The 22,770-nt window shown below is 43.7% G+C and overlaps 1 protein-coding gene across 3 annotated transcripts in view; it reads left to right on the top strand.

The window, feature by feature from the left end:
• Positions 1-431: 431 nt before the first annotated feature.
• The window catches only part of tle2b (TLE family member 2, transcriptional corepressor b), a 97,456-nt gene continuing 75,117 nt past the window's right edge, over positions 432-22,770 (top strand). For 2 of the 3 annotated variants that reach the window (XM_087836607.1, XM_087836606.1), the window contains exons 1-2: positions 6,041-6,981; positions 22,461-22,558. In XM_087836607.1, the coding sequence (XP_087692733.1) occupies positions 6,958-6,981; positions 22,461-22,558 (122 nt within the window). In that variant the 5' untranslated portion in view covers positions 6,041-6,957. Of the gene's footprint in view, positions 516-828; positions 918-1,599; positions 1,691-6,040; positions 6,982-22,460; positions 22,559-22,770 lie in introns of those variants that run through there. The other variant, XM_087836608.1, reaches the window with a different exon arrangement.

Genomic DNA, 22,770 nt, shown 5'->3' with positions numbered 1-22,770 from the left:
ACAGTATCCTGTGTGAGAGACCGTGTGTGTGTGTGCAGTAGAAATAGCGGGATTGAAATTAACGGCAGAATTTACTGAGCATTTATGTAGCGTGACTGACAGGGTGCGTGTGTGTTTGTGCGCGCGCGCAGAATAATTGGAACTTCAATGCCCACAATCCCCACAGACTCGTCGGCTACCCCCCTCCCCACCGCCGCCGCCGCCACCACCGCCCACACCCATTCAATGGCCAAGCTGCACCACGATTGGCCCGCTCTCCTCATGACATCAGGACCCAACGTGGGGTTCCCTGAAGGCAATTGGTTAAAACAGGGAGACGCTCCCTCCAATCAGAACGCGGAGAGAGTCCCCAGTCAGAGCTGAGCTTTTAAGGTGGAACCGAAGTGTTGGGGTGTGAGGGATGTGGGGGGCGGTCCTTTTCTACAGTCTAAATTGAGATGTGTTAGCATGAAACTCGAGTTTCCCTCACCTTTACGGCGTGTTGTTACCCAACTAATAGGTGATCCTATTTGAATGTAAGTGTACTCCGTGTATTCAGCCACTGGACATTTTTAGTTTAGGCGTCGTGTGAAAATGCCGCCACTGCTAATTCGTCGATATTTTAACTGTCATTAGCTACCATAGTTAAGTTGGCTGCACTAAGTTTTGGTTGCTAACTCTATGACAGGTTTTTGTCTCATTGTGTAGTGTTAGGTTGTAGTACTGGTTATTTTCCATTATAGACCACGAGAGGACCATGTTTATCCCATGCATGGCCTGATCTCGCTCTGCTAGAAATGATTACCACACACATAAACAGTGTATAAATCATCTGTTGCTGCTATTTAGGGCTTTGGAAGCTGAGATCATAGTGTCATTGCTGTATCTCATCATGGGACTTTTTGCATCAGTCTGAAGGCGCTGACTCAAAGGCAAAGGTCAGTCAGAACACACTCCTACGCATGCGTTTGATATCCATAGAGAAACTGTAGGTTGTCCAGGGTTTCACCAGTCCAGCATTTCAAATTGGCAAAAGTATTTCTTTCTTGTGATTTTTTGTTTTAGAAGACATTCAGTTAAGGCTCTAACATGAGATGAGTAGGCTCTCTGTGTATCCCAAACAATATCAGTTGTTGTACACTAACAGATTATGCCTCTATGAATGTCACTGATGGACCTGCTGGACCTGGTACTGTGATGTGACTTGGTCATTTTGGGCTAGTGCACCCTCATAAACCAGTTTAGCCCATATAGCGTTGCGTTAAAATCAGGTCGTCACTATAAATGCTTTGAACCGATCTGTACTGATGTCTGCATCTGTCTGTGTGTTTGCATGCTTACCTATCTGTCTCTCTTAAACCCAATGTGAGGAGTCGGGGGAGTAATTACCTGCATAATCCATTCTAGAAAATTAGATAATGCTGATTAGTACAATGGGCTACATGGGGAATAGTGGTGGGCATCACTGAATGACAGCATGTGTGTGTCTGTGTGAAAAAGAGCGCTAAGAAAAAAGCAATTTAGAAAGAGACAAAGAGGGAAAAATGTGTTTCCTCACTAAATGATAGCTTAAGCAGGCTTAAAAGTTTTTTTGTTTTGTTTTGTGCTTCCCTCTCTCAGAAGTTTCCTCAGGTGACCTGTCCACCTCTAGTCCTGCTCGGATTAATTGTTTGGATGTGAATAATCCGGATGCGTAGATTTGATGAAGAAGGTGATGTGCTTCTTTCTTAACCTTTGGGCTGCTGTTGCTTGATTGCACTCATGATTTCCATTATGTCTCAAACTCTGCTCGATGCTTCTAGTGTAAATTTATGGAGAATGAACTGAGAGAGTAAGGACAGTTTCAAACGCTGAACATATAAGAGCTTCTGCAACTTCTCTGTCCATTCATCCATAACCAGTTATTCAATTCAGGGTTGTGAAGGTGTGGAGCCTATCCAGACTTTCAAAAGACAAGAGGCAGGGCCACACGCTGGACAAGTCGCCACTTCATCACTGAGCTAACGCAGAGAGACGGACAACTGTTCACACTCACATTCACACTTATGGCCAATTTAGACAAGCAAGCTAACAGGCATGCCTTTGGGCTGTGGGAGGGAAAACATGCAAACTCCACTCAGATCTTTGGTTCATGTTACGGCTTAAATTTTGTATTATTTCCCATTGGTTAGTTAGCATTAGTAAGCAGAAAGGGGTCACTTTCAGAGTAGAAGTCATCCAGTATTATAGTGGGTAGAAATACTTTTTAAAAATCTGGGCTTTTATTTTGAAAGGCATATGTATTGCGATATAACAGACATGAGACCACTAACCATAAGACATTAACTTGTCGGCTATTTTGGACATGTGACAGTCATGGTGGGAGTCAGTCAGTCAGTCAGACAGGCCTAGAGACTGGTCGTGAGGGGGAAAAGGAGTATTCTTGGACTGGCTGCGAATGGTTGCTGGCAGTCACTGGAAAAATGGTTGGTAAAGCTCCAGTCACACAGGCTGGTTACACCCCCCCATTTTTCTCTAGTGATCCACCTGTTGCTCTAGAAGGGGAACAGATAGGCAAAAACCTCGTTGTTTGCTTGTATGCTAGTCACAGACTAGTCTGCAAACACTGTCCAGCTGTTAACTGTGAAGAGCAACGCACACCAGAAATGGGGACTGTTTGCCTTGAAATTAAAAGTTGGGCTTTTTGATGCATTGATAGTACATTCATGGTACTTATGGAGTATATGCAGACAAACATGAAAAACTACAGGCAACCATGGCAATCACTAGCAGGATTTGAGTGCAGCACATTCTTTGCAACCACTTTTTCCAACTAAAGCCAGCAACCTCCAGGAACCACTGCTAACCAATCGGGGAATAGACATTTACACCATTTAACCCTATAGAAATGAAAACAAATCTCATTAGAGTAATAAAATGGCACTAGCGTTTCGAATAGCTAGCTAAAAATAACAACAGTTCTTAATCTACCCATGTTTTTTTTCCCTAACCCGTATTTGGGGGGCATCCTTGTGTTTTTGCTCTCGGCCATTATTCTGTCCTTTAAATGACTGCTGGATAATATGTAGAAAACATATTTTATCACTTTCAAATTTAAAGAGTTGACATCAAATGATTTCCCTTTTTTTGGTGAAATGAAATGAAACACGAAGAGTTAAGATGAATGAAAGACAAAACATATGAAATGGATTGTTTTTTGTTGATTAGAAATCAGTTACCTTCCAAAATGATCTGAAATCAATTCCAGTAAGATCGCTAACAACTGAAATAATTCATTTATCATAACGACAGATTGGTGTGTAACATCAAGGCTCATCCCTCCCCACAAATATGCTTTATATTAAATTAGGGAGTGACGAGTACAATCCCCCTGGAGCTCACAGGTGGATGCTGGGGGTGATGGAGGGGTTTTAAACAGCAGGCGGTGAAGCAGAGCTCGAGTCAGACGGGCGTTTTGTTGGGAGAGACGGTAAATTTTGCAGCTTAAAGAGATAAAGATCCAAATTTGGATGGTGTGTTTGGTATATGACGTAAGGTGGCAGGGAAGTAAGTGTGCATGATGCATTGCAGCTTGCCTGAACTAGCTTGCAGGCTTCTCACCATTAATCAACAGATTGCAATTAACAGCAGAAATGTCTGGCCTCATCACCGCCACAGCTGCCCGTCATAAATGTATAGTCTGCTGAAATTAAAAGAGCCTGGCTTAGTTTCAGTCAAATGACAAATCAAACATTTGAACAAATGTAGAACAATACATTTCAGAGCGCACTGACAGCAGTTTACTCCAGGATCTATAGTGTGGGGTAATAGGCTGTATTGGATAATAGGACGTCTGTATGTGGCCTTAATTGAAGCTCTGGAGCTGCCCTCTGGCTAACCCACTAGTTATCCAATGCAGTTTCTGTCTTACTGGAAACCCTCCACGGATACCAAGACCCACTGTGTCCGATTCCACAGCGCCGGATTAATGGCTGTTTGATCAAGTTCAAAGGCAGAGCTGCTCTGGATAAACTCATTATAAACTGCGCCAAAAGACGGCTTGGCCAGACCGTCGTACTGTACGTGGAAAGGCTTTAAATACCAGGTCTTAGTTGGTCCAGGTCCATTCTGGGCAGTCCTGTAAATAACAGGTGTGCTGGAGCCAAGAGTCAAAAGTAGGCAGGGAGACATTTTTATCTTGCTCTAGCTTGGATATTTCTGGTGTGTTACGCTGGTAATCCTCCAGTTACTCGACGACGTGTTGATTTAGATGGCGTCTTTGGCGGGAAGTGGACGTAACTGTTGCGTTGCTGCTCTGAAGTTTTGACAAATGTGGCCATAATTATCCATTTTGATTCAGAAGTCTCTGCAGGTGGCACGTCTAGTTGTTTATTCCAGCTGAGTGTTCTCGTTAAGGTGAAAGTTCTGAAAAATAGTCTGTTTTTTAAACGAAATCTTAATGCCAAGGTGTTTTTTAATAATATGCTGTGAGTTTCTGTTCACCTTAAGAAACCCATGGAGAAACAATAGATCAGAATTCAGAACCACCAAAAACAGTTCTGAGCAGATTATTTTTAAATATGTGTTGTGTTTAGAGTTTTAGGCCCGTTGTGGAACATGTTAAGGCTCTTGCTGTCTGCACCTTTAGGCTACGTTCACACTGCAGGTCTTGATGCTCAATTAAGATTTTTTGATCAAATCTGATTTTTTTGTCTGCTCGTTCACACTACAAATAAAATGTGACAGCAAACGCGCTCTAGTGTGAACGCTCAAAGCGGCCCGCATGCGCAAAAGAAGACGTCACACACAACGCGCTCTGTTTAGACCCAGACCCAACTATTGTTTGACTGATGGCCCTTAATATAAAGACTTCGGACTTCACGTTTCCCAATTTTTGCTTTAAGTTATTTTGTTATTTACATAATAATGTAGATAACCTAATAATGATCCTTATTGCTGTTTTAGAGCGGTGCTTCAAAGGATAGTTGCAGATTTCTGTCAGAATCTGCAGATTATACAGTGCAAATAAAATGTTCACGTTTCTCCAACGTTGTCTTCCCAACAGTTTCACCGGATGGCCAGGAAGCGTTCGCGATGTCTTCTCCGGCGCTGATAATTGGCGTCTGTCTTGTGTCAGTGACGTAAAAGACGGATTTAACGCGACATGACCATCAAACAGCAGTCGCTTTCTGAAACATCGGATATGTATCGGATTCAGTACCACATACGAAAGTGACCCAGATCGGATTTGAAAATATCGGATTTGTGCCGTTCACACTGTCACACCATGATCGGATATGGGTCGCATAGGGTCAAAAAAATCGGATTTAATGCGCTTTCGCCTGCAGTGTGAACGTAGCCTTAGTGTGGTGGCCCTGGAAAACTTTATCATTATGGCGTGTACGCCAAGCCCTGTGAATAGCCTCGAACTATGCGCATCAAGTGCACCCTTCTCCCAGGCGAACCAGAAAGCAATATAAGACACATCACTGGGTTGTATCCTTGTATCCCAGCCCGTGCTTTCATATTTAATCCTTACTGCAAACACGCTCACAGCCTTTAGACATAAACGTGATAACTTTAGCGTTACAGCGCGCACTTCCGTGGCACTCTTCTGTGTTAGAGAGGCTGTAGGAGCAAATGTATGTGGTCTGAACTCCTGGATGCAGCGCTTCTCAGGCCTTTTGGTGACGAGGTGTGAGGAGTCACATCGGTAGCGCAGCCCGAGTGTGTTTACACCTGGATTTGTGCGCGAATAGGTGTGATTGCTGTCGCATCATCCATGCCGCATTTTAATGCAAGGTGCAAACTGCCTAATAAACTTATCACTGTAATTGTTGTGTGCGGTTGGTGCTGCACATCGAGCGTGTCCGCATAGCTGTCGAGCGTTTTGTGTGTTTGAATCTCGATTCATATCAGTTTGAGCCCGAGTCTTTGTGCATGACTGATTGCTTTGTGTGTCCGACCACAATTGAAAAGAGATCCATCTCTCGCCTCTCTCTCTTGCTCCCCCTCCGTGTGCGACTGGGTGTCTCTATCTACTCAGTTCCACCTTAAGAGGAGCTTTAGCAGGCTGTCGTGTTTGTGTTGAAGCCAACAGGCACAATATATTACAGTCTAGGGCTTGCTGCTGAAAAGCCCGCTGGATCCTCCACTGACCTGCTGTTCTTTCCTGCTTTCCTCTTGCATTTTTTTTCCACATTTAGATTAAAAACAAAGCTCTCACTCTCTCTCTCACACACACTCTCACTCCCGTCCCCTCCTCCTTCTCCTCCTCCTCCTCCTTTTTCTTCTTCTTCTTCTTCTTCTTCTTATCCTCCTTCTTCTTTTCTGCGGCAGCAGTCAAGGCAGAGGCTTCAGTGTGTCACAGAGAGGGCGAAGAGGAGGAAAAAGCAGAGAAGAAGACTATTTGATCGAACTGAGTGTTTGTTTACGTTTGTGTGTTTCGCCATTGGACGGCCGGGCGAAGGGGCAGGAGGAGAAGAGGGGCGAAGAGTCGGAGAAGTGGACGAGGGGAGCTCGTCTGGATGAAATTCTCTGTGTCATGTCACTACGTGTGGACCCTGACTGATCACAGGGTGAGGAGAAGGCTGAGAGACGCTAAGGAGGAGAAACTGAGACTTTCCCTGTGGAAAGGACAAGAGAGGAGGAGGAGGTAAAGTCCGCTGCTCCGTTTTGTCATGATATTATCGGATGAAGGAATTGACAGACTTCTTCTTCAGTTGTGCGTCAAGAGGAATATGCGGTAAAAGATAAATATATATATACATATATAGGGAGAGAGCGCGCGAGAAAAGGCAAAGAAGAACAGAAGAGTAAAGACTGCTGCGTTCAAGCCTGCCAAGGAGCAGGAACTGGACTTATTGACTGGTGAGAGTGTGCGGGGGTTTGTGTGTGTGCGTGTGTGTGGCTGTGTAACCGGTGGAGGGCAGAGGAGTGGAGGGCCAGGGGACTAACCTGGCCATCAAACGGACTGGCAGCCTCTCCTCTCCTGGGATCATGTACCCTCAGGGCAGGCATCCGGTATGTACCTCCTTATGTCTTCTTTACCTGTCTGTCTCTGTCTCCCTTTTTATGTCTCCGATTGCATTGTCACTTTTTTTTTTCTTTCAGTACGTCTCTTATCTTGCGTCTTGATTTCTTTTTTCTTTTTTAAATTTCCTGCTGGTCTTTCCTTACGTCCCTCCTCTTCTCAACTCTCACCTTGTTTATGTGTCTGCGTCCTTCTGTCCGTCTTTTTCTGTCCCTCCTCCTTAGTTTTACTGTAACATGAGGAGTGAGACGTGATGGGAGGGGAGTGGGATGTTTGGGCTAAGAGATTCCCTGTTATGCACACACACACACACACACACACACACACACACACACACACACACACACACACACACACACACACACACACACACACACACACACACATCTCTGTCATCTGCAACCAGGTGCCTTTGAGATCTTGTTGATAATTGGCAATGTAGGTGGCACATAGCTAAATCTGCACCTTTCAGTGTGCATTTATGTGTGTGTGTGTGTGTGTGTGTGTGTGTGTGTGTGTGTGTGTGAGAATAGATCTGGCTGCATTAATGTGTGTGCGTGTGTGTGTGAAAGACCATCAGCTGTCTATTTGCTCATTTCTGTTGTTAAGCAAACACACACAGACGCCCAGACACACACACGCACACACATAGACACAGGCCATTTAATTGATAGTTAAATTCTACTTAATTCATTTCCATTGCAACTAAGAAAGGTCGTGAGTGCACAAGTACTTCCCCTTAATACCTCTTTAAAATCCCTCCTTCAGTTTCACCCTCCACCACCAGTAAGAATTCGCCGTTAATTTACCTGCCGGGGTAAAATAAAGGTTAAATACGTAGACTAAAAAGCACAGAAGGATGAATGACAGCTTAGGCTCAGTTTGGCTTAGGCCATTCGTTTCACAAGGGCCCTGGTCTGGTTGCTATAATCAGATTTGGTTGTCAGTCTCTTTGTATCTGCTACAAATGGGTCAGTGGCCACTTTGCCTCACAGTCAGCCAGCAAGCCAACCACTCAGTCAGTCAGTCAGTCAGCCAGCCATCCAGCCAACTAGCCATCCAACCAGCCAGCCAGCTATCACACAGAATTATGAATGACATTTCCACAAGAGGAAGGCATGAGGAATCAATTATACGTACAGAGAGAATGCTAATAAGGCAGCAGCGGGAAAAGAAGGGAGAAAAAGACGCTGGAAGAGACAGAGGAGTAAATACAAATGGAGAAAGTGAAAGATGTAAGAGCCAAGAAGGAGGAGGGGGGGGCAAAAAAGGCTAGAAAGAATTCTTTAAAAAGGCACGGCTGGGGGTGGAAAGAGAAATGAAAATGAATGAGAGATGCGAAAGAAGAATAGAGCGCGAACATTCCTCTGTTCTCTCCTTTAGAGACGAATCAGAAAGCTTCCTGCTGCGATGCTCTGCGTTTCTGATAAAGTTCAATGCCGGATTGAGCCAACTCCAACCGATCAATAGTCTCTCTCCCGTCTTTCTCCTCCTCTCTCGCTTCTTCCTCTGCGGCCCTCCTCTGCCAGAGGAACTTTATTTCTGGTGTTGCTGTGAAATGTGATCTGTGGAGAGGTGCGAGGGTGCAAAGAACGGTTACGTGTGTGCGTGCACGTGTGTGGTTGTCTGAGTTTTCATGTGCTTGTGTTTGTAGACACTGTGAGTGTGCTCATATGCATATACACATGTGCTCAGTTCAGACTTATAATTTGTACTTTTAGCTTTTTAGCAGTCCGTCAGCTTTTCCACATGCAGGAATGCTGAAATATTATTATTTTTCCCTGTTTTTATACTAGTTTGTTGTTTAGATACTTTAATTGTGCCTATGTGAATGGGAAAAGGTTGTAATAGGTATAAATATATACTCCCTTCAATAACATCAAGCAGGTTTCTAGTAATGAGCTTACATTTAAAAAGTGCATTTCTAGTTTAGAGGCAGATTTCCCTTTTTTTTCAGTCAAACATTAGTTTCCATTCATTTAAAAGAGGCTTGAAAGTTGCACGAGTCAGATCATCTCTGGCAGTAATCGCTGTATCGCCTTAATTGTTTGTGGTAAAGATACACTTCTGTGTTGCTGTCTTTTTACACGGATCCCCATCAAACATTCTCCTCAAAAACGAGTCGACTGCATCAAACAGCTGATGTGTGTCACTGGTAAATGCAATCAGAAGCCAAACTGTGAGGAATGTGAAAACAAAGTACGAGCTGTGTGTGTTTTTGATCACACCACAACAGTTTACGAAATCTATGTGAAAACTGCGTTACCAAGAGCTGATAATGTAACTTTCATCATCATCATCAACTTTATTTATAAAGCACTTTAAAACAACCACAGCTGACACAAAGTGCTGTACATTGGAACTGTAAAATAAAATTACATAAGATATAAGTAAAAACCAAATAAAAGAAGAGTGAAATCATTAAATAACTACTTCAATTAAAAGAGAAACTAAGTCTCGCTGAGGTTAAAAGCCAAGGAATAAAAGGGGGTTTTAAGACGTGATTTGCTTTAAATGGTTTCATGTCATGACCAAGTTAGGTTATGAAGTGTAACTTATTTGAAAGTTTGTCTGAAGATGTCTTAAATATACTACATCCTGGGCCATCTGACCTCAGGAATTCGCATGACAAGGTGGGGCCAGGTTTCACAATGAGCTCACCCAAAACTCTGGCTGATTGGGACCCACACCCAGTTCCACACCTTGGCTCAGGCGATTAGAGGATCATCAGGGGGTCCTTTTGTCCCTCTGTGGGCGGACACTCCCACTAGGTTTATATCTGGGACTCCCCACCATTTGACCTTAGAACTGAAGAAGCTTCTCGGATGAGAGGTGAAACGTCTTCAAGCAACTTAAAGAAGTCCAGACGCTTTTCTTTGCAAGCTCCTTTGACTACGATGACCTGGATGACTGAGAACCTTCACAGACCAGGGCTCGCAAAATCGCTAGCCCGACGTCCCGGGGCTAGCGATTTTTCCAGTCGGGCTACCAAAATCTAACTCAGCCCTGCCTGTCGGGCTATCATAGGAAGGAAAATATATGTCTATGCTTTTGCATTCTTTCGCCAATGTAGCTGAGTAATTATGTCATTGGCATTGGTGAGCCACTGTCAATATGTGACATATTGAAATCGCGTTTGAATTTGCGCTTGTTTTTTGCTTTCAGTTTCATTTTGCGATCGCGCGAACGGTGTGTAGAGAGCAGCAGCACTGTGACATCGTCTTATCACTCATTAGCTTACTATTCAAACGCGACAAGTGAAATCTCTTGCAGCAAGCTTAAACATGTGAGAGGTTGAGTGCGCAAAGAATCGCTGACCGTTATGTAAGTACGTGTGTAAAAGCAGCAGGAATTACGCAGGTATTTTAGTTCTGCTGAGCCAAATAAGACAGGTCAGGGTGAAGAAGTGACAGCCAAAGAAAAGCTTACCACAAAACGGAAAAGTTATGACAAATCAGACTATGAGGCAAAAAGAAAGTGCAGCTTTTTTGGTTTCATGGACAAAATAATTTCTGTGGCTGGAATACGACGAGCTATATAACATGATGTTCTGCCAGGTGTGTTGTGAGTTTCATTTGATTTCTGAGTCGACATGCGCCTTTGTTACTGGGACCAGTAATTTTAAGAAAGACCCCATCAGAACCCATGAGAAATGCAATGCATTATTGCCCAGTCTGCAGTATCTTTCCCAGAACAAACAGCAATTGCAAAAAAACATACTAAAAATAAACCAAGCACAACAAGAACTCCTGAAAAAGCTGTTTAGAACAGCGTGCTATGTTGCAAAGAGTGAACTACCACTGGCAAAATTTATCAGTCTTTGCAAACTTCAAAAAGCAAATTGCCTCGATCTTGGTTCCACTTACTTCTTACCCGTGACTTCAGTGGAAATTTCAAATTCAGGATCTGACACAGACTGATTTATGTTCTACACAGTTCTTACAAGTTCATAGAAATTTCTGTTCAATTTGAACCAAGTATTTGAATTGATGTTTGTAATTTTTATACAGTTGTTGTGATTTGTATTTTAACAATTTTTTTTGATTAATTTTGGAGGTGAGAGATTAATTTTGTTTCTCTTGTAACAATATTTTGTCACAATATTATACTTTAATGTATAATATTGCAACGGAAACAAAACATAAAAAAATTGCTTTATTTTTTATTCGGGCTACTTAAATTTATTTTGGGCTACCAAAAATGGAAGAATGCCTGCCCGAAGGGCTACCAGAGATTTTAAAATTTTGCGAGCCCTGCAGACTTAAATATACTTGATTTCTTCATCAAAGTTTTCTTCATCTAAAGTGGTGGTTAAGTCATGATTGATGATGTGAGTTTTCCTCTTCAGTCTGACACGTTGGTTTAATTCCCAACAGGCTGCCCTGAATGTGAAATGTTCCGACCCATGCCTATTTGGAGGTGATGTCTTCAGATTAATGGATAAAATGAGGATGCAAGGCTTGAACTGCATCATTACTGTTGTTGTCATTTTAATTGTTTTTGGAAAAGTCAAGACTTTGTTCTGGTTCTCTGGTGGGAAAGGGTTAAAAACTGAGGGTTGATTTGCCAGGCGAGCAGAGCTGTAATTGGTTCCACTGGATTTTTGTGGCAAGCGTTATCAGAACTGTGTGTACAATTGTGTGTGTGTGTGTGTAGAGAGAGAGGGGGGGTTTGTGCGAGGTGTGTTTCTGTTTAATGTGTGTTTTGCGGCGCGTGTGCTTTTTCTTTTAGGTGTCTATTTCCTTTCAGTGCTTTTTGCGAGTGTGCACATATTTGTAGTAGCTGTGCGTGAGTGTGTGTCGCCTTGTTTGTTGACTTAGATGTGTGTTTCTCAGTGTGCATTTCTCCAGCGTAAGGTTCGGTGCTGTCTTACGTGCGTCTGTGTGTAACCATATGCATGTGCTTGGCTGTAATGCTGTTAATTTTTATTTATCAGTTAAATGCTCGAAAACCCGTCGTTCTTCCTGTTTATTTATTTTTATGGTTCACGTTTGTTTACTTGCTGCACATGGAATTTGGGACCAATCAGACAGCTCTGTGCCAGTATTGCGGGGTGGATATGAACCCCCAAACTTTTGCATGCGTGTGTGCTTGATTTGGAAGTGGACGTGCAAAAGGAGAGCCGTGGCGGCGTGTGTGGATGTGCCAACAACAGTAACAATAAATATTGTCCCAGTTCGACCTCGACTGCTGCTGTGAATGTACAAGGCCTTGATTGGCCGCCACACCCCAGTGAGCCAGGGGGAGGGAAAGAAGGGGCGAAAGGGAGAGATTTCCAGTTTATTTTCACGGTTAACAGAGATGTCAGGGACTCCTAGCTTGTAGAGGGGATCATGATTAGACTCAAACTGAAATATGCACACGTACTTATCTTCTACGTCATTATATACAGTGTACTTCACAGCCGCACAAACTCTCTGCACGTTTCTTTAAAGGTGCAGAATCTGCACATGTTCACCTTAAGCTGCTTCCCTGTGTGTGTGCTACAAATTCTTCCTTGGATCCCACATTTGCAAAGACTCTAGCGTGGAGGACAGAAGCATATGCAATTAGAAGAGAAAGAGCAAAGCACGGTCGAGCCAGGAAGAGAACGGGGTTGAATTTTCCACAATTGTAATAATAAAAGGTTGCAAAAAAATACTGGAGATATTTATGATGTTACAGTTATTAAATTGTTCGATATTTACCTTTCAATGAGTTGCCAGACAAGTTGTTGCAGAACTTCAAATGTACAGTCATCTCTGTGCATGTATGAAATGAGCTTGCTTCTCCTGTGGCCATGAACAGACCGACAAACTAATTGCAATAGACGGCCACAGAAAGTACGTATGACTCAGTAATGAGGCGAGAGATGCCGAAGTGTTTCTGTGCAACTTAAACTCGTTTGATGAGTGTGTGTCAGACTAGTTGAGATGACTTCATTGCGTTGGCAGTAATTAAGTAATTGTTAGTTTGTTCCGCAGACACACAAATATGCAGCGTTCGCTTTCACATGCACACACCGGCCCTGCCATTTCTTCTTCTTCTTTTTTGCCAGCTGCGTTGGGTAGTTTGTGTTTTTTCCAAACATTTGTGGCTGTAATGACATCTACGTACGGTAAACAGCACAGAGGATTGCTGTAACCTCCCACGGATGACATTCTCTCCCCCACCCGAGACATTGTCCTTGTGTTGTTTACATTTAATTTCATTCAGCATTTCAGAGGCAGCCTTCTAAATGGCAAAAAGTCAAGCAACAACAATACAGCTGCAGTGAGACGACCCACAGGATAAGCAAAAAGTCAAACAACTAACCAAGCAGCTACTCCTGATCAGCCATCAGCAGCCACCCAGATTAAGGCTCCTCTCTGATTAAAAACAGGCTCAAATCCTGCGTTCTGTGTTCTTTTCTTTGCCATTAAAAGACATGATCAGAGCGAGGCTTGGATCGAGTCCAGAGACTCATTTAGCTGCCAATCTTTCCCTTATTTGTAATCCACCTCTGGCTTAACGGCTGACTGGTGAGCTGCAGCTTTAACTGGCTTGCTTTCTGACTGACTGGTAACTAGTGGACTGACGGGCTGATTCAACGTCTATTTCACTTTAGGGCTACTGGATCACTGACTGACATTGATTAGATCTTATTGATACAAGCAGCGCATTTGATTTAGCTTGCAGTTGTGTTTTGTTAAGTTTTTTTAATTGATCCTCCTCTCGATTGCTGAAAAAATATTTTTTTTTGTTCTTTATTAGCATCCACCCAGCTGGGTTATTATCTCAGAGTGAGCTGAAGCTTTACTACAATGAAATTGAAATAATTATTGTACCACGTCAGGGTTTTTCCTCGCTCAAAATGTGCCTCCGGGGAGTGACTGTGCACTTGAGCGCAATTGGCTTGTGTATAGTTCTGGGACAAAGTCTTTGTTACCTGAGTTAACAGAAGTTTATAAGAGTTTAAAAGAAATAAGCTTGACTATATCAAACTGTCCATATTTTTAGTATTGATCATTTTTCATATGGAAGACCAAAATATCCCGGATAGATGAAAGGAATTTCAAGCTTCAAGGATGCAATTCTGATGCATTAGATGATTTTTGTGCCGGTTCTCAGCTGGAAACAGTCTTGATTCAAATTCTTACAGACTGTAGCTGTTTCTGAACCTCGTGGAGGAGTATGTGAAAATCCAAACGTCCTACTCAGTCAGACCCCGGCATTAAACAGCCTAATCCAAAGGCTGTGTAATGACCAATTGCGCTGATTTGTGCCATTGTGAAAATGCTGCGGTTAAAAATCTGCACGCTCCTTTCAGGCGCTTTCTTCGACTAAACCACACTGAGAGTCTCCAGTAGGGGGAATGCATCTGAAGTGGATTTTCTCCTGCTGTGTGATACGTGTGAGACGAAACCGCTTCAGACAACGTCCCAACCTGTTTTCCCTAAACTGTCTGGACTGCATCTCCTTAAGTGTTAGTTTGTTAAGATTTAAGCTTTTAAAGGCTTGAAAAACCAAATAACTGTGAATAGCAAAAGATGTTCCCGAGTTCTCAGCACAAAGAAAGAGCCAGAACCTCTTAACGGGACTGTTGGAAGAGTGTTTTTCTCTTAGTAATAAATGCTTTTGAGTGGAAATGCAGGGACAGACTTACAAAAATGAAACTCTGAGGGCTTCATAAAAACCTTGCTGATATGTCGGTACGTTACATTACCATCCTTCCCTTAAGCCTCTCTGTTTAGCTTTTCTAAACCAAGGAGCTGTTCCTGATGTTACTGCTCACTTCAGCAGACACAAATACTCAAGCTCACACATATGCAGGCGTGCGCACAGCACACACACATATACACACATGCACAAGGGGCACTGACACTCCTCTGCCACACTTGGCATTTCTCATCTATTCGTGTGCCTTTTTTCCTAAATATTTCACCAGCCAATTATTATTTCATGTGCTATCTGAATGTGTCTCTGCTTGTCTCAGACAGACACACAGGGGAAGGGGGGGAAAAAAAGAGGGAGCAGGAAGGATGAGTAAAGAGCGACAGAAGAGAAGAAGGAGGGAAGAATGAGCCCGAATGGCAAGCGAAAGGGCACGAAAAAAGAAAAACAAAAGAGAAAAGTGTTCTGTGGGTGTTTTTGGTTGAACGAATGCATCCATGCATAGGCATGCCTGCTTATACCGCGCGAATACTTATGTGATGGTGGAAAGTGTGCCAGGGGCTAAACAGATAGGTGGAGGAGACAAGCAGACAGAAAGAATCATTTCATTCCCAGACCTGAATCTGTTTCACAGTCGCCTCTCGTGCAGCAGCTATCGGTGCTGGAAGAACAGGCAGCAGCTCGAACAGAAGACAGAGACTGACACCGACGCAGGCTGACCTGATACCTGAAGACAATTTAAAAAAATAACTGAAAAAGTACAGAAAATAAACTTGAATTGAATAGTTGGGAAAAGTATTCATGTGCAAATTCACAGTTTTTAATACTTTTCCCTAGGGCTGCTTGATTATGGCAAAAATGATAATCACGATTATTTTCACTGAAATTGAGATCTCGATTATTTGACGATATTTATTTAACAATAACAATGTGTTGAATAATGACTTTAAAGATTGTCAAAAAATAATATAAAATACTGATAACAGTGCAAATGTTTGCAATATAAAAAATTAATGAAAAATGTAACCATCTATGTTTAGTGAACTTTGCAGTGTTGCTCTGTGGTGCAGCTACGACACTGTAGCAAAGTTTACACACTGTGTCTACTTGATCCACGTCTGACTCCGCGAACCCATAATGTTTCCACACCACTGAAGTTTTTTTTACCTCTCTTTTCAACCAACAGTGATTCTCCTCTCCAAATAACTTCTGCTTAGCTTTCCGAGCTTCCCTCGGGTCCTCTTAATCAGCGGTCCCCAACCCCCGGGCCTCGGACCGGTACCGGTCTGTGAGTAGTTTGGTACCGGGCCGCGAGAGTTGAGGCTCAGGTGTGAAATGTATAGTTTTCAGGGTTTTTATCGGTTTTCAGCGTTATTTTGTTATCGTTTACTCGGTTTTCCTGGGTCTTTTCACGTGTGTTATGCATAGCTGGACTGGCCAGCGGCCCACCGGGCAAATAATACAAAAGACATTTTTAATGTTAATTAGACTTTTTTTAACGGCATAAATAAAGGTTATATAAAAGTCACTGCCAAAGACTGATTGCGGCTTCTACCTTGTTACACTAATGTTGTTTGTAGCTCAATATGACTTTATGTCATCCATGAGGGATGCATTTGACATATGTTTCACATATTATAGCCCAACAAGTGACTTATAGCAATTTAAATACGAGCAATCAGTTTTTGGCAAATACTGGAAATCACTTTTTGGCACAACACCGGCTATTGCAGTTAATAATACAACAGTTTCTTGACATTTTTTGTGTTTCTTTTTATCGCTGTGTAACTGAGTTCAATTGAAAGCCTGCATGCGCTAGTACCGCTTGCCACAAGTTCCCAGAATCCTTTGCGGTTTTACCCCTGAATGACGTCACATTTTTGGTGGGCCGGTCTCTAGTCAAAATGCCCGGGCCGATTTTTTGTCCCAGTCCAGCCCTGGTGTTATGAATAAATTTTCTTTTTTTCGGTACCGGTACTAGTTTTATTTTGTTGTATTTATCCGCGACACCTTAAAGGCCGGTCCGTGAAAATATTGTCGGGCATAAACCGGTCCGTGGCGCAAAAAAGGTTGGAGACCGCTGCTCTTAATTGTTGTGACACGTGTTCGAAATGCAGAGAGGTGCGCTCGATTTGCCACACGGAGCAGCGCGAGAGTAAAGCACGAGGGAGGGGCTAATAATCGGCTCTGTCATTTTTAATGATCGTTGAAAGCCCAGATCGTAATCGTGATTAAAATTCGATTAATTGAGCAGCCCTACTTTTCCCACAAAAAACGAGTGCCTGTGTGTGACCGTGACATTGACTAGTGACATTTACTGAATGAGTTTGTAAAAGCTACATGAGATTTGATGCTGAGTTTTTCACCTAAAAAAAGAGAAAGAAATGATTAAATTAATGAAAACACCAGAGTAATGTGTGTCTTTATTCCGTTTGTAGTATCCACACGCAAATTGATGCTGGCATCAAACATGGGTGGCGTGATTCACGTCCCACAGTTGGTTTTTCTTTTATTTTGACTGATATGATGGCGCAAGGTAGTTTGTTTGCGCCTGATGGAAAGAAGCAGGCATAGAAACAATGCAGGATTTCAATTATTTAAGAAACTGCTTTGTAAATATTTTATGATATTTCTGAAGAAGCACATTACTGCCACTTGTATCTCTTCAGTCAATGCCCACAGCTCATGGCAGTAGATGAGGATAGGAAAATAGATTGACCCGTAAATCAACAGAGCGCTAAAGCATCCGCATCGTTGCAGATGCCGATATGATCCTCATATCAATCTTCCTCTGGATTCTGCCTGGAACTCGTGAAGCAGCAGGTTTCCGGTCCAGATCATGCAAATCCACCAATTTTACTGATTGGAGTTGCTCATTCTTACTCACTCACCTCCAGAGTGTCCCAGTTCAAGCTGGAGGTCAACATCAACCTTCAGAAAGTCAAGACACCAGCCCACCAAAACTGGGCCTCACCTAGAAAATCTGTCAGGGCTAGGGATGGGTACCGGTATCATGGCACCGGTTCTGACATAAACGGTAGTAACCAGACAAAAAAACAGCGCACATTTCAGTGCTTTATTTTCCTGAGCTGTGATACAATTTAGATTCTAGCCAATCATTTTAAGTTTCCGGGGATAGTAGGCGGGTCCAGGTACGTACGTTCTTTTAGAGCAGAGCTACAGATTAAAAATGCCCAAGGCTAAGCGGTCAAAGTCTGGCTGTACTTCACAGCAAAAGATGCAAACTCAGCAGCCTGCAACAAGTGCTTTAAGGTCGATGAAACACCTGGCGATGCATAGCGGTTTTTTTTAAAGCCGAGAAATGCGCCGTATTTCATAGCTTGCTGCGAGACCTCACACCGTGCACATCTACTGCGGGTGTGGTGCCTGTTATCGGACCAAATGACCAAAGAAAAAGAGGAAAACAGTTAAACATGAGAGATTTTTGGACAAAGTTTGTGTTTTTTCCATTGTTTAAGCACTGCTTCCAGCCAAGAGTGATACCATATATGCCCCATAGCTGCAGAAAAGGCTAACATTGTTATCTTTTTACAGAAAAACAGCTGAATATTAGAGGTTTTTGGACCAATTTTGTGTTCTCCATTCTTTAAGCACCGGTTTGAGCACTGTTTAAGCACCGGCACTGTTTCAAAAGTACCGGTTTGGTACTGGTATCGGATAAAACCTAAACGATACCCATCCCTAGTCAGGGCTGAGGGTCGTTACGTCCTTACAGCCCTTGCAGTCAAACTCCTGACAGGTGCATCAGTTGACAGACAGGTAATAGTTGTGTCCAGCAGGTGGGTCCCTCCTCCGTGCCGTCTCGTGACACGGTAAAATAGGCTTCAACCACCACTCCCCTCCCCTCGCTTCCTACCATATACATAATCCTTCCTAATTCTCTGCTTACCCGTGCCAGCTCGTCCAAATTGTGATTGACTGCTGGCCCACATGGTGCATGCGTGCATGTGTGTGTATGTGTGTTTATGCACAAGTGACCTTTATTTCTCTTCCTCTCCCCTCTTCCACCTCCTAGATTAACTGGATCAGTTTTGGGTTTCAGGATCCCCTATGCTGGATGATATGGTGCTCTCTCTGAAATGCACACACACAGACACACACAGTCACACATAAAAACATGGGAGGCGTTAGGCTGTTTTTTGGCTCGTCGTGACGCCCTACTGGACCCCTAACAGTCTGGTCTGCCATCTGTCACAATATAGGAGAGAAGGCTCACACATACACTCAAACAACAGTGTTTGTTTGGTGTACATAGAGCATTGCTTGCTGATGCTTCTCTTGCAGAAGTTCAATCTTACTCTTACCGGCTTAAGTGTCCTTGAGTAAGACACTAAGTCTCCTGTTATTACATTTAAGCATGAACTATTTTCATTCCAGCTTCCCATGCTGGTCTCTTCGTTCTGACAGAAAGAGCTCAGCGCAAGCGTGGAATATTTCTCCTTTTGCCTCAGGACCTTATAACTTTTTTTTTTGTTGTATTTTTCATTTCCTTTTTCGTGCATAAGAAGCTTTATCGCTCCGGGCTCTTTTGAAACTCATTCAAAAAGGTGCAACTGGCAAATCAAAAGTGAGACATTTTTTCGAGTTTTTGTCCAGCAGATGAAAGGATTCAGGTCTCTCTCATCAGCGCGCTGCACAGGACGCCGTGGCGACACCAACGGTTGTGACTCTCAGGTCTCTTGTATAATCCCGATCTGTGACTATGGGCTTTATTATGTGACTTAGTGCTGCTGAGCCAGCAGCACTTTGTCTGTGTGCTCATGTGTGCATGGCAGCAGATGGTAGAAGCAGTATTACCACAGGCCGACGGACAGGGTAGAGAGACCGGGCTGTGTTGACTACAGCAAACACAGCATCTCTCTCTCTCTTTTACCGAGTCTGAGTCTCTCTCTCGCCTATGTCCTCTTCCCCTCGCCTCAGTGTCAGACGGATGAATGGCTGGCTATCTCTCTCAGTCAGCAGCCACACCACTTTTTCATCATCTGTCTCTCTGTTCGTTCTTTCATTCCTCTGGAAGAATGTCAGACTAGTCTATCACACCCTCCATCCCTCAATCCATCCACCCCTCTGTCTGTCAGATGAGTATCTATCTTTCTTCTGACCCCCCCACCCCCACCCCCGGTCAATCCATCCCTCTGTCCCTGCCCTCCCTTTGTGAATTTGTGCGTCGTCTGTGTGGCACTGTGTACTTAAATTGTGAAACTACATACACAGTGTGTGTTTGTTTATGTGTTTTTCAATAAGCTTATGCTATGTGTGTGTGTGCCAGATCATGGTCTGCAAGCCTCCCCACCCCTCCCGACACACACACTCCCGCCTCTCCTCCCCCACTGGGTGCGTGTGGTGTGAATCAAGGTCAGTGGGGATCTGTTGGCAGACACCATCATCTATCCCATCTACGCTCTCCCTTATACGCGCGCACACCCACCCTGGGGGTTTGTGTGTATTGCGTCCGTCCACCCATCTAGACGTCCCCACCACGCCTGCCTCAGTTCAGTTAAGCTCGGGCTCAGCTCGGCTCCCCGGATTAATTACTGGGGAACCCACCGCGTCTTTGACCTCCACCGTCGGACTAATTGAAATCTAATTGAATTGTGCTTGTCTAGACTAATGAAGAGCCACCACTGAAACCGCCAATCTTTTAGCCGTGGCTGTTGCCCGATAGCCACCCAACTGCGCCATAGCGACAGCACCGGTCTGCTCATTCTGATTGGAAGGACGCGTGGATAGGTGTAGAGACGAACAATAGTTGATTTAGATAACCAAAGCAACCAAAAGAAAGCTATGAAATAAATATGATATCTACAAACTTTAACAAGGGCGTATTAGCTTCTGCTTAATAACCACCGTTAGCCTTTTGCTCCTGCAGTGCAGCCCTGAACTTTTAAAACTTACTTGACAAAGGCGCAAATGTTTGATGCAGTCTGACTGGACATTAGCTGGTACCTCCTTGGATTTCAGATTGCAGAATGTCCGAACGGAGCACCTAATTTTCTGGTGCATTTACCACTAGTGTACAGCAGAGCTCGGATGATCTGATATCGTCGTGTTGGTGTTGTTCCCAGATCATCATGAAAATGTTGTTCCAGGTTCAACATTGCAAGTGACCAATCACATTATTGTGACGTTATTCTTTTGCGCACCAACCCATTTGTGCATTTATGAAATTCCAATGTTGCAAGGACAATATCAATTCTGCTTAGCGTTTATTAAAGGGTCAGGGTTAGGGTCCGTTGATCGGCGGACAAAGGCGGTTTCTCGCAGCTTAAGTACAGTTTTTTGTTTTACGCCGGTTTTTCCCGAAGTCGCAAAAGTATGACATCACAACATTCTGATTGGTCACTTGCAATGTTGAACCTGGAACAACCTTTAGTATGATGATCTGGGAACAACACCAACACGAGGATATCAGATCGTGCAGCAGAGCTCACCTAAACCAAACAAAGCAAACGTGTCCGAAATAAGCAGCTATGTGTGATTCTCTCAAAATTGTCCCTTGTGCAAGTGTGATAGTTGTGATACAGGCAGAAAAGATGTTGGCATTGAGTTATGCACCTGTAGGACAGCGGAAGAGTTTTAGTTTACACTTCTGCGCGCCTGTGTTGCTCTGCAGTCTCCCTGACAAAATGCTACTTGGCGCTTCTCTTCAAGTTGATCCGTTTTCCTACAGTTGATTGGGAAAAATTGTGGCTGCAGGCTGCAACGACGTGACGTGCTGTTACTTTTATAGCAAGATGCACATCGGGTTACAACACAGAAGCATAAATTCTCTTTCAGTCTCCAAACACTACAGGAATCTGGCTTCTGGCCTCAACTGCCATGCTCTTGGCTTTGGTGGGGGGGCTCATGGTCACAGCGGGGATTATTTGCAGCCTGGAAGCAGATGAGTTGTCCTTGTCATAGGAATTTAAAGGGGATAGTGGTGAGACTGCACTCTGACAGGTCATAAGAAGTGCGAGCCAAGCAGACTGGCACCTGGCAGTCTGCTTGGCTCGCAGTGAGCGTCATAATACAGAAAAATTAATCAGTCTAAATTCGGAGGAAGTAGGAGAAGAATGGAAAAAAAAACTGGTGTCTTCTTACATAAAAATGTCCTCTGAGGATTGACAGTGTCATTAAAAACACGCTCGTGCTCTTCCGCGTACTCCAGCCCCATCTCCAAACAAAACAACTTCTGCATCGAAAAACATCAACACTGGCCTCGTTTCTCAAACTTTGCGAAGACTACGGAGAAGCAGGGCTGCTGTCGAAAGCGTTTTAGACAGGCATGGAGGGCTGGTGGTGGGGGACCCTTGGGAGATGCTTGTTTTGTTGGGCCTTCTTTGGCTTTTAGCAGGTGAGAGACGATGCCGTGATTCCCTATAAGTTATTCATTTGATGTTTCCTCCCTTCTCAGCTCTTTGTAGGCTGGAATACATTAGCAGCCTGCCAGAGTGAAGAGGATGCTAATGTGGAAGCGAGGGAGAGCGAGAGGAGAGGAAGAAAGGATAGGGGGGCAGTGGAGAGAAGGAGGCAGAGTCATTAGAGGAGGAGGAGAACAGAGAGAGAGAGGACAAGGCTTTTATGATGTGTGGGAAGGGGAAGTGACCTTCCCTCTCACTTTCATCTTGGCTTTTTTTCCTCGTGCATTGCTCCCTCACACACAAAAACACACAAACACACTTACAGTTTCTCGCACACACGCCAGTATGCAGGTTCGCACGCACCTGCACATTTACAGCAGTGCTTACAGTCTGCTCTCGAACAGGCGCACACACATTCACACCTCTCTATCTGTTTTTCAACCACTCTTTGTTCTGTTTTCTCCCCCGTGCAGGTCCCCTTGCAACCTGGCCAGTCTTTCAAGTTCACAGTCCTGGAAACTCTGGACCGAATCAAGGAGGAATTCCAATTCCTCCAGGCTCAGTATCACAGGTACCCAAAACACATAACACAAACCCACTTGTGAATGCGTGGAGATGCACAAATTTATTTAAAAATGTAAATATTGTTGGGAAACGAGCTTCCCGAAGAAGCTTGAAACCAGTAACGCTCTTCTAGTCTTAATATAGAGACAACAAATTGTAATTCAGTTCAAATAATAAAGATAGAATGGCTGCACATGTGTCCTTTAATCTTTATAAGGA

This window comes from Neolamprologus brichardi, chromosome 23, assembly GCF_056152115.1.
Source record: "Neolamprologus brichardi isolate AB-2024 chromosome 23, ASM5615211v1, whole genome shotgun sequence".
Classification (NCBI taxonomy): domain Eukaryota; kingdom Metazoa; phylum Chordata; class Actinopteri; order Cichliformes; family Cichlidae; genus Neolamprologus; species Neolamprologus brichardi.
Note: the sequence above shows the minus strand (reverse complement) of the source record. Positions and strands in the feature narration are given on the sequence as shown.